The sequence below is a fragment of the Panthera leo genome, chromosome B4, assembly GCF_018350215.1.
Source record: "Panthera leo isolate Ple1 chromosome B4, P.leo_Ple1_pat1.1, whole genome shotgun sequence".
NCBI classification, from domain to species: domain Eukaryota; kingdom Metazoa; phylum Chordata; class Mammalia; order Carnivora; family Felidae; genus Panthera; species Panthera leo.
In genome coordinates this window covers 12,461,545-12,477,726 of record NC_056685.1, presented here as the reverse complement: position 1 = coordinate 12,477,726, position 16,182 = coordinate 12,461,545, and the positions used below count along the sequence as shown (strand labels likewise).

Here is a 16,182-nt window from a genome sequence, read left to right as displayed (position 1 = left end):
AAAGGAAAATTGTGTGTATCACTTGAGCCTGGGGGAAACAAGGATCGTTCAGTAACTCCCTTTTCTTCAGGGTTAGTGCCCTCCCCCACTCTGGAGAAAGCCCAGTAAATAGCAAGATTTAATGCCAAGAGAATCATTGCACATCCTATGGAAAGACAAGGAAAGGACAGGCCTTTCACTTATGGGTGAAAGAGGTATTAATGAAAATCAGCAGCAATGACAGTTTTAGTAACGCTGGCAAGATGAATTAGAAGAACGGCACTCATTTATTTCCTCCACAAAGATTTCTTAAACAACTGTTATATTCAAGATTCCTTGAAGGTTCCATGGCCCCTCCTTAGGATGACCAGGAAAGAGCCCACAATACAAAACAAGTAACATAAGACACTAAGCAGTTCTACCCAGACACATGTTCAGATCCGGAATCCTTAATCCAGAAAAAGGTAGACCAGGGTCCAGAGGTAGAAACTTGCATTTTGTTGTTATGAATCACTTTCTTTGTGTATAACTCTCTAAAGTTTAATTTTGTGTCTCATATTCATGTGGCAAATGCATGGTCCTTTCCCCATCGTAGTAAGCTGAGCTTACTCAGTAGAGGAGTGGTCATGACCGTGGAATGTATTTAAAAGTCTGGAACACTGTACAGGAATGTTTCATTGACGTTGAATTTTTTCTTCTACAGGAGGCAAAGGGAGATTTTTCTAGGTGAGTTTACAAAAGGGTTTGTTTTCTTAATGTGCTCTGTTAATCTTTATTAAAAGAAACTATTCTTTCTATACTTTGTAGGAGGGCAGTGCTTTAATGTTAGATATTAACGAGGAGTGCCTGGATGGCTAAGTCAGTTGAGTGTCCGACTTCGGCTCAGGTCATGATTTTGCGGTTCGTGAGTTCGAGCCCGGTGTCAGGCTCTGTGCTGACAGCTCAGAGCCTGGAGCCTGCTTAGGATTCTGTGTCTCCCTCTCTCTCTGCCCCTCCCCTGCTCACGCTCTGTCTCTCTCTCAAAAGTAAATAAATGTTAAACAAAATTATTTAAAAAATTAAAAAAATATATATATATATATATATATTAATGATGAGAGCCACCTCTCAACTTGTCAATTGAAACAGACATATTGGGCAGAGGAAACATAGTAACAGCAAGGAGGATATTCTGTACTAAATGAAAAGCCTAGAGATCACTAAAGCAGAGATCAGCACCCACTGTCACACATGGCCACTAGTGAGGTCTGTCAGCTGGAACGTAGAGCCTGAAGTCACCACTCTGGTGTGAACAGGGCTTTAGATTATCCCGCAATGTGGACATTTTTTTTCTGTCTCCGTTTTAGTCTCCTGCTCCTCCAAAGGACGAGATGCTATCCCATAGGGAGATTTCCTTCATGAAAGTATCTCGGTTCCCCACTTCTACTTTTCTTCCCTCTCTAGATATTCCATTGGAGAGAATGTAAACACTTAACCACCGGGGACACTGTGCACTGGTTATTAACTTGTGGAACTGCCAGCTTCTCAGTGCCGTTCATTTCCTGAAGCTTTGCCCATTGACCAGCGTGGTTGAATCGCCTCTCATTTTCTCATGATCGTTAGTGGAGCCCTCAGAGTAGGGAGGTGTGGACATCCACCAACGGGACTGTCTGCTCAAAGACAGACATTATTCCAGGCAGTCTGCTTTCTTGAACTCCCCGAGAGACGTCTGGGATAGCCCATATTTTAGAATCAAGGTCTAAATGTACAAGAAAACAGAGTGTCTGGGCATAGCATTCTGACTCATCAATAGGAAATAAGCAAAATTGGTATTAAAATTAAGAAACACTGGGGCGCCTGGGTGGCTCAGTCAGTTGAGCGTCCGACTTCGGCTCAGGTCATGATCTCACAGTTTGTGAGTTCGAGCTCCACGTCGGGCTCTATGCTGACAGCTCAGAGCCTGGAGCCTGCTTTGGATTCTGTATCTCCCCCTCTGTTTGCCCCTCCCCTGCTTGCACTCTGTCTCTCTCTCTCTTTCAAAAATAAATAAACATTAAATTTTTTTTTGTTTTTAAATCTTTATTGGAAGATTTTAACATCTGGGTTGTCTGAGTGGCTCAGTTGGTTGAGTATCCATCCACCTTCGGCTCAGGTCATGATTTCACGGTCCGTGAGTTCGAGCCCCACGCTGGGCTCTGTGCTGACAGCTCAGAGCCTGGAGCCTGCTTCACATTCTGTGTCTCCCTCTCTATGCCCCTCCCCTGCTCCCCCCCCACCTCTCTCTCTCAAATATAGATAAACATTTAAAAAATTTTTTTAAAGAAACACAAATCCTGACTCTACTCCATGATGGGACTTGTATGTTTTCTCATGCTTTGGCGGATTTGATCTAAACTACTTCAGTTGGTGACTTACCTGTACTTGTCTAGATTTGTCAAGTTCATGCGGCCTGGTTTGTGAAGCCTTCGCTGTTTTCTCTTTGGTCTCCATGTGCATATCTAAAGCTTTCTAACAAAGCCTGAGGTGTATGTTCTCATTCCGATATCTCAGCAAAAGCAAAAAACCTAGTTTATGATTTAAAACAAGGGTCAGTTTGGGGTGCCTGGGTGGCTCAGTCAGTTAAGCGTCTGACTTCAGCTCAGGTCACGATCTTGCGGTCCGTGGGTTCAAGCCTTGCGTCGGGCTCTGGGCTGGCAGCTCAGAGCCTGGAGCCTGCTTCCGATTCTGTGTCTCCCTCTCTCTCTGCCCCTCCCCTGTTCGTGCTTTGTCTCTCTCTGTCTCTCAAAAATAAGTAAATGTTAAAAAAAAGGGGGGGGGGGCGGTAAGCCAACATTTCTGTAAAGGGCCAGATGGTAACTAATCTTGGGTTTTGCAGGCCATAGAGTCTCTGCTATAATTACTCAGCTCTCCCTTTGTAAGTGCAAAAGAAGCCATAGACAGCAGGTAAATAAAGGAGTATAGCAGTGTTCCAATAAAACTTTATTTATAGACTTGGAAATTTGAATTTTGTATACATTTTCTTGTATCCTAAAATACTGTTCTTTTGAATTGTTTGTTTTCTAACCATTTAAAGAATATAAAAGCCATTCTTAGCTCATGGGCCATACAGAAACCAGCAGAGGGCTGGTGGGTTGCAGTGAGCTTACCCCTGATTCTAAAATTAGTCCCTTCAGCCCAGTTTGAATATTTGCATAAGGAGACCTCCAGGCCCCTTGTGTTTAGGCTTCCCAAGTTCTTGCTATAAAGCAGAGGTAGTCAATTTTTTTTTTTTTAACTAAGGCTTTTTTACAGCCTTAGCAGGAGACCTTAAACATTATAGGTGGCCAGTAACCATTCAGTGAATTTGTTGAATGAAACATTTTGAGGATATAGAAACTATGTTTGGTGGTTTTTTTGTTGTTGTTGTTTTTGGGTTTTTTGGGTTTTTTTTTTTTTTTTTTTTTTTTTGCAGTTGTTACTTTTTTATGCCCTTCATTTGGTATTGGAATTTGGGGGTTTTGATAAATGCAGCTTTATATCTTACAAAGACTTCTGATCCCTTGAAAAATAGTTTAACAACCCCAGGTGCAATCGATTCTCCAAAGATACTCTTCCCTCCTTTTCTTTGACCAGCCCCGAACTCCGCTGTAGATATTATTTATTTTTGAGAGTACCCTGACAGGATGGAACGTGAACTGTGAAGTCGTCTGACCCCACAGATCCTGGGAACGTTTGGCCTCAGGGATTGCCAGGGAGGAGGAAGTTGTAGGCCTGGCCTCCCAGTAATTCATGGTCCCTTAATGAGCCTGTGGAATGCTACCTCGTGGGGCTCAGAGAAACAAAGCATCCTGGTTTAGCTTCATTTGTCAAAGTGCTGCCTCTTGGTTTGTTTGTCCCCAGCTGTCTGGGGAGAGAAACAGCCTTCACGGGAGGGAGAGGTCAGACACCTTATCCCAAAGGTCACTCTATGTGCCAGGGTAGACCTCCCGTCGCGGAAGGTGGAGGTGATCTGTTCCGTGCGGTGCCCTAATCAACACCTGTCATCTGCAGCAGGCCCACGGTCTGTGCGCAAGAGTGACCTGGCGTTTTGGAATAAGAGAAGGTCATTCTAAATTCCTTGTTGGTGCCTTTTCCCATCTATACCCAGGGAAATCCCCAAAGCATTAACGTTGAGCACATTTAGTTTGGTGGCTGAACATTAGGCGTTTTAGGTGTCCTAGTCTGAGAAGTTTAGTATTGTAGAGTTACGTTCGGCCCATTAATAATAATTCATGCAGGACTGTGCATTAAGTTCTGTGCATTATATTTAACTGAAAGGCTTTGACTTGTATACATACCCGTCAATAGAATCTGTTTTCCTGAACAGCATCAATAAAATGAGAGGTCTGCTTCGATCGCACAGAACACTGCGGCATGGTCCAGGGCTTAAGTCTAGGATATTCTAGAATCTAGAGGATTAAAGAACCTTTTTAACTAACGGTCGCCCACAAAAGACAAAGTAACCTTTTCATAGCCAGAGGGTACCGAATCGAACTTCCTGAAAGGCTGTTTTGCTCCAGATGTGACTATTCTGTAGATTTACATGTCAGGGAACATACACAACTACATTTGAGTGGAATGAATATTACACATCTAAAAATTATGGGAGCAGTTTCCTTGAAGTATAAGGACAAGGGAGAAGTCAAAAGTACTAAGGTACTTTACCGGAAGGAGAACTGTATACGGACAACAGGGAATCATAATTCTTCTTCCTCCTGCCCCTCCCAGGCTCTTCTGTTTCTGCTTTTGGACTCAGTCTTGCCCAGCAGACCCCTGAAGGCTTATTCTTCCCAAGCTCCCTTTTCTTTCCTGTGAATGGAAATGCTCACTTTATCTTCTTGGACTTTACCATGAGATGTCGGGTTGAGCGTTGCTGAGAAGAAATGGCTGGGGTACATAGAGATCGATAAGAAGTATTGTCCGGGGCAGGAAGAAATCTATGTCATAGTCTAACATATTGTGGACAGATTTGTGAGCCCTCATTAAAGGTTTGGGAAATAGCCTTATCGAAAAATAATATTTTCTCACTTGTATTATTTTCCTTAGCACAGCACGATAATCGTTCTTCACTTCCTGGTATCTGTGTGTGTACAAAAATGGATGTCCTTCCACAATCAGGAAATGTAGAGTTGGCATTTCTGCTTAAAAACAATCGAATAGCCTAAGACCTGCTATCCTTGCCAGCTCTAGAGGCAAATATTAGGTTGAAAAGGATCAACACAGTTTAAAAACAAAAAGTTCTCATTTGATCGTCCCTCCTGGACACTCGTCAGCTAACACGCATTTTCCGTGATTTATCCATACTTTATGCATCAGAAACACTGCAGGGGCTTGAGTGCTGAACACTGACATTTCCTATTTTAAAAATTTAAAGGGAAAAGCCTTGGGTTATTATAGAAAAAAATAATATTCTCTTCCTCGAAAAGGTCAGTGCAGGAACACCTCGTTTAATCAACTGAACAGGATATCCAAATTGTATGGTTACATTGTAATTCAATTTTTTTTAATGTGTTATTTAGTTTTGAGAGAGAGAGAGAGACAGAGTACACGTGGGGGAGGGGCAGAGAGAGAGGGAGACGCAGAATCCGAAGCAGGCTCTGGGCTCGGAGCTGTCGGCACAGAGCCCGACGCGGGACTCGAACTCACAAGCTGTTGAGATCATGACCTGAGTCAAAGTTGGACGCTTCGCCGACTGAGCCTCCCAGGCGCCCCAGTTACATATTAATGTCACAGAAGACTTATTGCTACATTGCACACAAGAACTTGATTTTTCGTGTTTTTCGCTAAGGGGACCTTAACTGAAAACCCTCATAGCCAGTCTCTCTTCCTGATGTTGAGAATCACTTCACACTTTACTTTCTGTCAACCCTTTTGATACTCTCAAGAAGGGTGCCACCAAAAGAGGGGGAAAAAATCATTTTAAACTTTTTGCCAAATCAGTGAACTGATTTAAAAAAAAAAATGTTTTATGCCAAACAGCACACATAAATGCCTGAGTCACACTACCTTTGGTATAAAGAACCACCCAAACATTAACAGGGACCAGTAAAAAACATCTGTTCTATAGAATTTTTTCGTTAACAGGATTTAATTGAAACCAGATCAGTAAAGCTCTGTTACTCTGGGCCGTCCCTTGGGCCCTGGAAATATCTTTGTTATAGAGGACCGGATGCACTGACGCTAATCATTAAAACAGGATTCTACCAGCAAAACATTTCTCAGGACCAGTAAGCAAACAGCACCTGAAAAAGACTGATGTTAAGAGCATTTCATGTAAAGGTCCATGGGCCACGTGGTGCTTACCTGTTCAGAGACTGTCATGTGCCTGAGAGGCAGGGGAAGGAAAACCTACATCTGCAGGCTCTGTCTGTTCCAAAATAAACACAGCGGCCACGGAAAAAGAAGTGACGCTGTGATTGAGTACTTAGGGTTCAGTTTATATGACATCTGCACAAACTTAAACACAGGTCCAAGTGAGAGACTATTAGCCCAGCGGAGTTCAGTGGTATGTAAGAAATTTTGCTGTGTCCTGATTTATCAACCTGCAGGTTTCTAATTCTATCTCTTAAAATAATAATAATTATTATTATTTAATGCTTTTTGAAATGGAGTGAGGGAGGGAGGGGCAGAGAGTGAGGGGGAGAGAGAGAATCTCAAGCAGGCTCCGTACTGCCCAGTGCAGAGCCCGATGTGGGGCTCGAACTCATGAAACTGTGAGATCATGACCTGAGCCGAAACCAAGAGTCAGACACTTAACCGACTGAGCCACCCAGGGTGCCCCGTTTCCTACAACTTTTTAATTGGTGTCTTGAAAGAAACTAGTTGGCGGTGATCGTATAGTAAGCAAAATAGATTTGCTGAGAGTTTTAGGTAGACTAAGAAATACTCAGACAGTGGGGTTTGGAATAGTGAACATTTAGAATAGAACTGATATCTTTACCAGTTTGAATTGTATCTTTAATACCCCAAATTGCGAATGTCCCTGTTGGAAACTTAGTAGAAAAGTCCTCTGTTAAGCTTAAAACACATCTGTCAGCCCAAAGGAGAGTTTTTGTGGGAATAATTTAAATGTATGTAATTCTCGTATGTTATTTCACACACAAAAAGAGAGAGAGAGAGAGAAGGGGTATGTGATGGTTTTCCCATGATTTAAGAAAGGACTTTGAGCGAGAAGCAGCTGGAATATTTCACGCCCGCAAGACCTTTTGAAAAGGAACAAAATCTGTGAAAATTTGAAACAAAATGTTCAAGTGGAAAAGTTATAAATTGTTACATAAATCGTTGTTTTATGCACAAAATTCCATTTTCCTGAGCTTTTCAAGTGTGTAAATCACATTTTCTGAGCATAGGAAAATATTCAGATGGGGGATTTTGTAGGACGATATCCTTCAAGTCCTATGGGAATCGTTTAGTTATAAAGTAAGGAGGAGATTTTGTATTATGACAGCTGCCTCTCTTGTGAAGCATTTATTTAATAGCAATATGGTATTTCGAGTTGACCTTGTGAATAGCGGAAAGGCTCGTGGCTATAACACTATGTCAGTTTTTCAAAATTAAGATTCCCAGTCTAAGGGAGATGTAGAAAGTTAATCAGTTGCTGCTGCTTGTTTCATTTGCGTGTAATTACTGTCTCGATTGTAGACTTCTAAAATGTTTAAAAACTTGTTTCGAATTTTGCAAGTTCCCAACTATGTTAGAAACTCACAAAACGTTTTGCATCACCCTAGGAAGCCAAACTCACTCGTCAAGGAAGAAGTCTGTACTCAGATAAATTGGTAGTTAGCATCAGAAAATAAAGGCACACAATTCATAAATGTTGGCAATTTTCCCCCTCCATGGAGGGTAGCCAGTTTATCCATGATCCAAACCCAGAATCCAGAATCCCATGCTGGAGAAGTCTCAGCGGGTCCTCAGGTTGCCAGTGTCTGCGAATGTTCACACAACGATAGGAGAAGTGTTACAGGCAACATCCCAGCTACTAGCTTTTCCAGCCCTCCCTACGCACTTTTAAAAAAAGCATGTGATTGGGAGAAAATAGGCAAGCACCTCATTTTCTTTGTTGTAACCAGAACTTGAACTTGGTTCAAACAAACAAACAAACAAACAAACAAACAAAAAAAAAGAGAGGAAGGAAAAGGAAAGAAATTGTTTCCTGCATGGTTTTTAAAGATCAGCAAAGAAGAAAAAAATATACAACTTGCCTTATTAATCTTAGAGTTTTCTAGATTCATTGTACCATTGAATAAAGTTGTACAGATCCACAGGGTAGGTCTGAAGCTTTAGGGTGTCGGTGATGTTTCTGAATTCTGAAATTTGTAGATTTTAGACGGGGGCAATTCAGGGTGTTCCTGAACACCGTGATAGTGTCTGGGGCACTATCCTGGAACCTAACCTCTTACTGTGCCTGCACCAGAACATGGATATTTGCACCAAGTGGGGCAGAGAAAGGTCCAATGTTGCCTCCTATAAAAAGGTTAGGATTGCCACCAAGGGTGTTACAGAGATGTCTGTTTCTTAGAGCTTTTTGGATTTGGGAATTACGGATAATGAGGACCTGTAGGGCTCTTTTACTTAGGAAATCCCTCTCCCTGGGGAACTTGACCTTCACGATAGCCTTATAAAACACGGAGGCATTAGTGTTAGTGAAAAGGCATCACGTTGCCTCGCCTGAATTGCAGGACAATGCTCCTTGCTGGTTTGACTTTCTGGGCTTAGCGCTCTTTTGTGTTTTAGTGCCGTGTGCATCGAAACCACTGGGTTCAGGAAGAATTCTGCCGCACTAAGCATTTTCTCTGTGTCCCAGATTTGTCCTGCAAATTATGGACATCTCATTGAACCTAAGGAGAATCTTCTGAAAAAGTATTTCCTCGTTTTTTTAAAGGGAAACGAACCCATGTGGATTTTGCTAATCCTCTGATCAAATTTGATTTTTGCTTCCTTCGCTTTATGGTGTCTTGGTTAAATCTGTTGTTGCTGTTATTTGCAGCAAATTCCTTGTTTGATATATTGCTAGAAATCTTAGAATGTGTTCTTAGTAGATCATTTGAACGTCCCAGATATAAGCAGTGTAGGTGGTAGGAAAGAAACACATCATCTCAAAAATCCCCCTAAATCAAAGACCAGAGCAACACTGAGAGTCCACTTCCCAAAAGTTTGGAATAAAATCTGGTGAATGTTAAAAATGAGAAGACTTCGGGTTGATTCGCAGTGTAGCAAATGACTCTCCAAGGGGCCTTTTTTCTTTTTCTAAAAATGGAACATGAACCATTTTAGGCTGTCTTATACATCGGCATTTATCAAGTGCACTGAAGTCTGGGGGGAAAATGTCTGAGTCGATGACCCTGAAAGAGGAAACTGGGGACTTCTAGGACGTTCATTAGGTCGTAGCTTCCCACGCCTCTGGAGATGCAGCGACCGGGTCTGCCATCAGGGCAGCCGTCCGATACGTGGCCACAGAGTGGGGCCAGATCATTTCACTGGGCTGACCACCTCTAAGTTAGCACAGATGTTTACAGACAGCAGAAAGGCAAATAAAACATTTCTACATAGCTGTCCTGTGGGAAGGATTAAGAGCCATGGATCCCTTCCAGAATGTAATGGATTTGGATGGGCTTCACGCCTTCGTGATTTCTTGTTGTATTTGTCCGTGTGACCTTGCCCTGGGGGAGAGCTGGAGAAGCCACGGCAGGCTCCCGCCAGGAAATCGAGCCTGCGATGGTCATCGGGGAAACTTGTTTGCCAACAAACTAGTGTTTGGTGCATAAGACGATCCCTTCCTCCTTTACCTTCCTCCTTCCCCAAATATACTCTAAATGTGATGAGTGTGAGAAAACCCAAACTCCAGCTTCAGCTGAATTTGCTCCCCCCGCGGCTTCGGCCAGCACAAGTTCATCCCACAAGAGTGAGTAGCTTTTGATAGGTAAGGTGCCGCTGATGATCAGTGAATCGAAGCCCTGTTCTCAGGGTGCCTGTGGTGAAACAGGGGAGGCGAGATCCAGAAATTCATCCCCGCGGGCTCTCAGGTGTTCGGTGAACTGAGTATTTGCTTGAACGATGCCTTAATAGGATGCGAGTAAAAATTCCAAACCCTGCTTGGGAACTGAATTTTCCCAAACACAGGGGGCTCACCCATTTGAAAACCCCCAGTGGCTGGCCGTTGCCTACTGGGTACGTGTGAACTCCATGAAAATGATACTCCTATTTTTTTTCTCCACCCAGGCCCTGCCCCAAAGCTGCTGCTTCCACCAGAGCTCACAGGGGCTCTCTTTCCTCTGAGCTATCGAATGCGTTGTTTGAATCAACGTGATCGACTACTGCCCTTAATCAGTAATCTTTCTGTTTGTGCTCATGCCGCCCTGCTTACTCGCGAGCACCTTTTGGATAAAGACTGTGCCTTATCTTTTTTGGAGCCCCCTACACTGTTTTCTCATCTAGCAGGGGCTCCCCAAATACCTTCAACTTTTTAACGATTAATTGATAAATCCTTGCCTTACCACGTAGGTGACAGCAGCTGTAGTGCTTGGTTTTGTTGAATCATATGGTAACACGTTGAGCTGTTCTTCTGGTCGGCTGTTCAGAAACACCACTGACACCATTTCTCAGACCACTTGGAAAGCACCCTGAGAGCAGCTGTGTCCCCACCCAGTCCCCCCCCCCCCCCCAGTGTGTTTCTCTGTCACCACATAAATGAACCGAGCTGAAAGTCCTGGAATGGTTTGCCCACTGGCACTTGGTATGCAAAGGGTAGCCGCTGTGATCCGTCGCCCGGGGCAGCATTTCTGGGAGGGTGGGTTCTCCCAAAGGGCACATCCTCCAGTCTGCAGCGTGGATGTCAGGGTGTCTGCTGTCCAGCTGCCTCAGGAGCTCCCCATCTGTGACTGTGCTGCCCTTCTGTCCTTCCTTCACATGTACTTCCTGAGCTCCTGTCTCCTTGCTGTCTTGGTGTTATCGCTCAGCCTCCCAGGGGCCAGCATCTGCCTTGCTCTGTGCGAGGAGCACAGAAGCTGCTACTGTGGCCTTGGTTAGAACTGTGGACCAAGGCAGGCTCCACGGGGTGAGCCCTTGCCAGCGGGGCAGGGGCCGTGAGCCGCTCTAAAGGCCAAAGCCATCCCAAGGAGGAGGCCAGTAATTGCCTCTGGAGGTGAAGAGTGCGTGCGGACCCCAGTGCCCTGGCCCAGCGGGGATGCAGGTCTGTTGAGGGTGCAGAGAGGAGTCAAGCCTCTGAAGAAGCCTGGTTACAACTAGGGGAGTTTTAAGTGTCCTTCTAACCTGACAGCATGGGAGCTGGGGGGGGGGGGGGGGGGCGGGGGACAGAATTTCTGGTGCCAGGACCTGCGTCTAGGATCAGATAATCCACTTCCCACTCTTGGAGTCATTTCCAGGTTTTGTCAAAAGCAAGACCTTCTTTTCCTTCTTTCTTTCTTTCTTTCTTTCTTTCTTTCTTTCTTTCTTTCTTTCTTTCTTTTATCTTTATTTATTTTGGAGAGAGGGAGAGAGAAACGAGCAGGGGAGGGGCACAGAGAGAGGGAGACAGGGGATCTGAAGCCGACTCCACACTGACAGCAGCGAGCCGATGCTGGGGCTCGAACTCAAGAACTGTGCAATCGTGACCCGAGCCAAAGCCTGATGCTTAACCAACTGAGCCACCCAGGTGGCCCAAAAGCAGAAGGTTTTTTCTTTTTCTCATATTTTGGACAACAGTCTCCAGTGTGCAGACGATCCGAGCAGAGAAAACCAGCATTGTGTGTTCTTGAGGGAAACAGCTCTCAAGGAGAAGCAGTCAGGTTGCCCGTTGGGGCCCCCAGAGCCCGTGATGGGACCCCAGGAGCTTCCCCCACGGACACTGGCGACCCTTCTCTTCCCAGATTCGTGCTGCTCAGGGGCCCTGGGCGTGTGCCCCGCTCCACGTACGGGCCATCTGTGAGCACGATGCCCTGTCCTGTTCTGTGCCCCAGAGGAGAGGCCTGCTGGGCTCTGCACCTCGTGTGTTCTCTTTCCTCTATATTAAACCAATTAAAAGGGAGCACCCCTTCCTACCCCCCTCCCCCGTCCAGTTTTCATTAAAAGGGAACAGATGTGGGGTCTCGGCTGAGGCCCCCGGGGCGGGACGGGGTGGATCACACAGTGCGGTGGTTTTCTCGGAGGGTGAACCATTCCTTGGCATTGCCTGTGTGCCCTCCCTGTCTTCCAGCAATGAGGTGGTGAGGAGTGACTTAAAGAAGCTGCCGGCGCTCCCCACTCAAGCCCTGAAGGAGCACCCCTCCCTGGCCTACTGGTAAGCTGCACCCCCTCGGCGCACCCATCAGGAGCGAGCCCTCCCGGGGCACTAGGGGCCGGGGCACCAGGACCCCAGCCGGCCCCACTCCAACTTGTAGAAGCGGCTTAGGTCTTGGCCAGACCATTTTCAGCATGTATTTAAGTGGCATGGTTTGCCATTTTCTATTTTCTTTCTCTTAAAAAAAAAAAACCGTCTAAAATTTCACTTTGGATGCTTTGCCTCCTTGGAGACCCTTTCATGTGCTGCTCGAGTTTCATTCTGGAATCCCTGTCATTTGATGACAGGATGTGTGAGGTTTGGAGATGTGGGAGAACTGCGGGTTTTTTTTTTTTTTTTTTTTTTCATTTGCAGAAGAGAGAGATTGATTCTTTGATTTTCCCACAATGTTTCTTATCTCCTGATTTGGCCGCCGTGGAACATTACACCCTAGTTCATCCATCAGGCCCCGGATCACTGATTCCGAACAAAACAGACGCGCGAAAGGGTCCTGGATTGTGGTTCTGGTCACGATCGGGTGGGGCCTGTGTCCCCGGGTGGCCCTCACCACCGACCCAGGAGGAGTGCACTGCCATGGCCCTCGTGTTCCTTCTGAGTCCTTTTCAACAAGCAATGAGTGCTTTTATTAACAACAACAACAAAAGCAGTAATAATAAAACAAAAGTCGCAGGTCAGTCCTGATAAACTGTAACATGCGACGCTTGTAAACACCTCTTGAATCTGCTTTGTGCGACGTCTGGATTGCTAACATTTCGTCTCGTCTGGACCCTTTTGCAGGCAGCACACTAGTGGCTCAGTTATTCAGGTGGCTCCCAGAGATTCCAATGGCTGGGTTAGGGCGGGTGGTGATGCACACGGCATTAGCGGGTTCCACTCTGGGCCACAGGTCGTTTCTCCTCAAGAGACCAAGCGATTGGGGCAGCGGGAGCAGAAATGAGACGCTGAGTCCCAGGGGCAGAGAGCCCCCCTGCCCCCGGGGCGCTGGCACGCCCCGTCCCCCACCATCTCGTCTCTCTGAGCTGGTTTTTTTGCCGCACGTCCTGCACAAACATAGAGGTGGATACATAGTGGCTTTATAGAATCCTAACCTGCCCCCCCAGGGACAGAATCTGTCTCACCTGCAGACTCACCCGTTCGCGTGTCCGCTCCCACGCCTGCCGGCTTGGCGGCCTGCACCTGTGCACACCAACAGATGACGCTCCTGTCCCCTCGCTCATGGAGCCGTGCCGCCCTCTCCCCGGTCCCCTGTGTCCCCTGGGCCTCATCGTCCGTGTCCCCTCCCCCACCAGCTGTTCATATTGGGGAAACCAATGGTGAAAGAGTTAGAGACACGAGAATATAGTTCTGGAGACCAGTAGTTCCTGCACGAAGGGGATGAATTTGCCAGGTGGGGGCTGGGTTTTCTGGGGTCAGAGTTGCTTTTAATCTAAACCGTCCCTCAGCGACCTCCTCATTCATTTGTTTCCCGGCATGTCCACCCTATGCTTACCAGCTCCTTCTCAGTCTCTGTGTGTGTGTGTCTCTCTCGTGATCTCCACAGTCTGTTCCACGCCCACATGTTACTTCCAATACAGAAATGTCTTCCTTCATGTCGCGCTCGTCTTTTGTGTTCATATGAACAGCTTCGTCTTTACCGACACCCCTCCAATCTCTGGGGCCCGGCCAGCGCTTTCCCTGGGCCTCACTTGGACCCAGTGGCACCCGTGCCCCTGTGTGTACTCACGGGGAAGACACGGATCGGAGGAAGTGAGATTTTTGAAACAGGTGCCCTCAGGGAGCACAGCCCAGCCTATGCACAGACACGCCAGCCGCATGGCCCATCTTGTTGCATTGCCGAAAAAATGCCTTATTCACTGCAGTTGGCTGGTTGAAGTCGGTCTCTATATTCCAACCTACTCATTTGGATTTCTAAAAAGCAAAGACTTCAGGAAGGGATAAATGCTATTCGTGCTTCGTAGACCGGAGACAGACTTGCGTGTCCGTAGACTTTCCTCGGCCACAGCATCATCACGCGTCCCTACGATTAACCATGACCCCTTGTCGGTGGAAGAGACTTTCACTCGCTCTGACACCACAGTCTGTCGGGTCGCCCACAGCCTCACGTTGCCCTGATCGTCCCTGAAGGGCGACGGATATTTGCCCTTCTTCCAGGCTCTCCCGCTCTCGCTAGACTTCACGGATGCGGCAGACAACCCTTAGGCTGGACTAAGCCATAGGGAGCCCGTCCACACTAGTCGGGAAAGGCATCACAGCTTAGAGAGCAAAGCCGTGGGGTTTAGAATCCCAGCCATGTCTCTGAATAGCACGGGAAGCTTCAGTTACTTCTCTGCCGCCTCAGTTTCCCACCCATAAAGCGGAATTAACCATACCTACTGGATCCAGACTGTAAGCAAGAGCAGAAGTAAGAAGTCACATAATGCAATTAGCATGTAGTGAAAGGTACATCATAATGCTGAGTAATCGTGCAGTAATGCTTTCTGCTAATTTTCCCCAAGCGTGTAACCGGCTTGGACTTCTATTCCATGGGATTTCCCTATCGGGGGACAGGTGACGCAGACGGTTAGAATTACGCGCCCAGGGCCATAGAACAGAGCAGTAGCAGGGCCCTGACCTGGATTCTCTCAAGGGCCTGGCTTGCAAATGCTGGACAACACCCCCCCGGCCGAACCACCCCTACAGGGTATGCAGGGGCATCTGTCTTTACTCCAAAATCACTGACCAGTGCAGGCGATGGCTCCTGCAAGACAGGGAACCATATCTCCATCCCCGTGGGTTTTCTGGGCTGCTGCCTGCAGAGAGATGATCTCCCAGAATGACGTGGCTAGGCACAGTCAGCCAGAATCATCTGTCTTCCTCCTCTGTGTAACACAGTGTCCTCCAAATAGTGTTTTGGGATTCTGTGGCTGGTGCCTTTTTTACGGTTATCCCACTGATAACTCCATACCAGAGATCCAGGGTAGCTGGGAAACTGTCCACAGAGCCAGTGCACTTGGGCTATCTGTAAATTCCAGAGGAAGGAGGAGGGGGGCAGGGAGCTGAGTGGGTTCTCAGTCAGCATGGTGCGTGCTGGGTCCATGGTGTTTCAGAGCGGGGAGAGCTGGGGAAGGAGAAGCTGCATACCGTGGTCTCACAGATGGCCTGGGTCATCAGGAGGTACAGAGAAACGAGGGGTGGCAGATTCCTGCAGCTGTCAAGCCCTGAGAAGCCATTTAGTTGGCAAACAGCTGAACAGCTGCCTGACGGCGTTTCTGACTTTAACCAGTGTTTGTCTAAGCCTCGACTGTGTTCGCAGCTACAACCCTACGTTGATTTTTATCTCGCCTTCGCCGCCCGGGGACCTTCTCTCCCCAAACTGGGAAGGAAATTGGCTCCTGTTGCCCCTGAGTTGCTTACCCCTGGATCCACAGGTTGACCTCACAGAATTCGAAACCCTGTGCTAGGAAACACGCCCAACCCAGCCGCTGATTGAGGGGGTGGGCAGGGAGAGAGAAGAGCAGACCCTGAAGGTCTCGCTCTGAAGGTCTGGTGAGGTGGGGGGGCCAGCCCGAACACGACGCTGCTGGAGACTTCGCTCAGGAGAAGGGCTCTGTCACACTCAAAGCGGAGGGGTTGTCTGGGAGCCAAGGAGAAAGGGGCATCTGCCCCTCTCTGAACAGGTGTCCCGGAACCACCGAAACGACTCTCCAGCCAAAGGAAGCCTCCTTGGAGCTAGCCAGTTCCTGTTTGGGGTGTTTAGAAAAGTGCTTTCTTGTCAAGTCAGGTAATCTTCACGTACACCAGATTTTGGAATACTAAAATGAAGAGAGACCCGTTGAAGATTCAGAGAGCGATCGGAAAGTCAATAAATTACCCCCACTTGGTAGTTAGTGAACATACAGAACACATGGCCCTCAGAAATGGCCTTTCTTTTTTTCCTAAAGAAAAAAAACCAA

The 16,182-nt window shown here is 46.8% G+C and overlaps 1 protein-coding gene across 7 annotated transcripts in view; it reads left to right on the top strand.

Moving 5' to 3' along the window:
• FRMD4A (FERM domain containing 4A) overlaps positions 1-16,182 on the top strand; it is a 614,500-nt gene that overhangs the window by 505,464 nt on the left and 92,854 nt on the right. For all 7 annotated transcript variants that reach the window (XM_042944929.1, XM_042944928.1, XM_042944927.1 and 4 more), the window contains 2 exons: positions 683-705; positions 12,167-12,250. In XM_042944929.1, the coding sequence (XP_042800863.1) occupies positions 683-705; positions 12,167-12,250 (107 nt within the window). The remainder of the gene's footprint in view (positions 1-682; positions 706-12,166; positions 12,251-16,182) is intronic.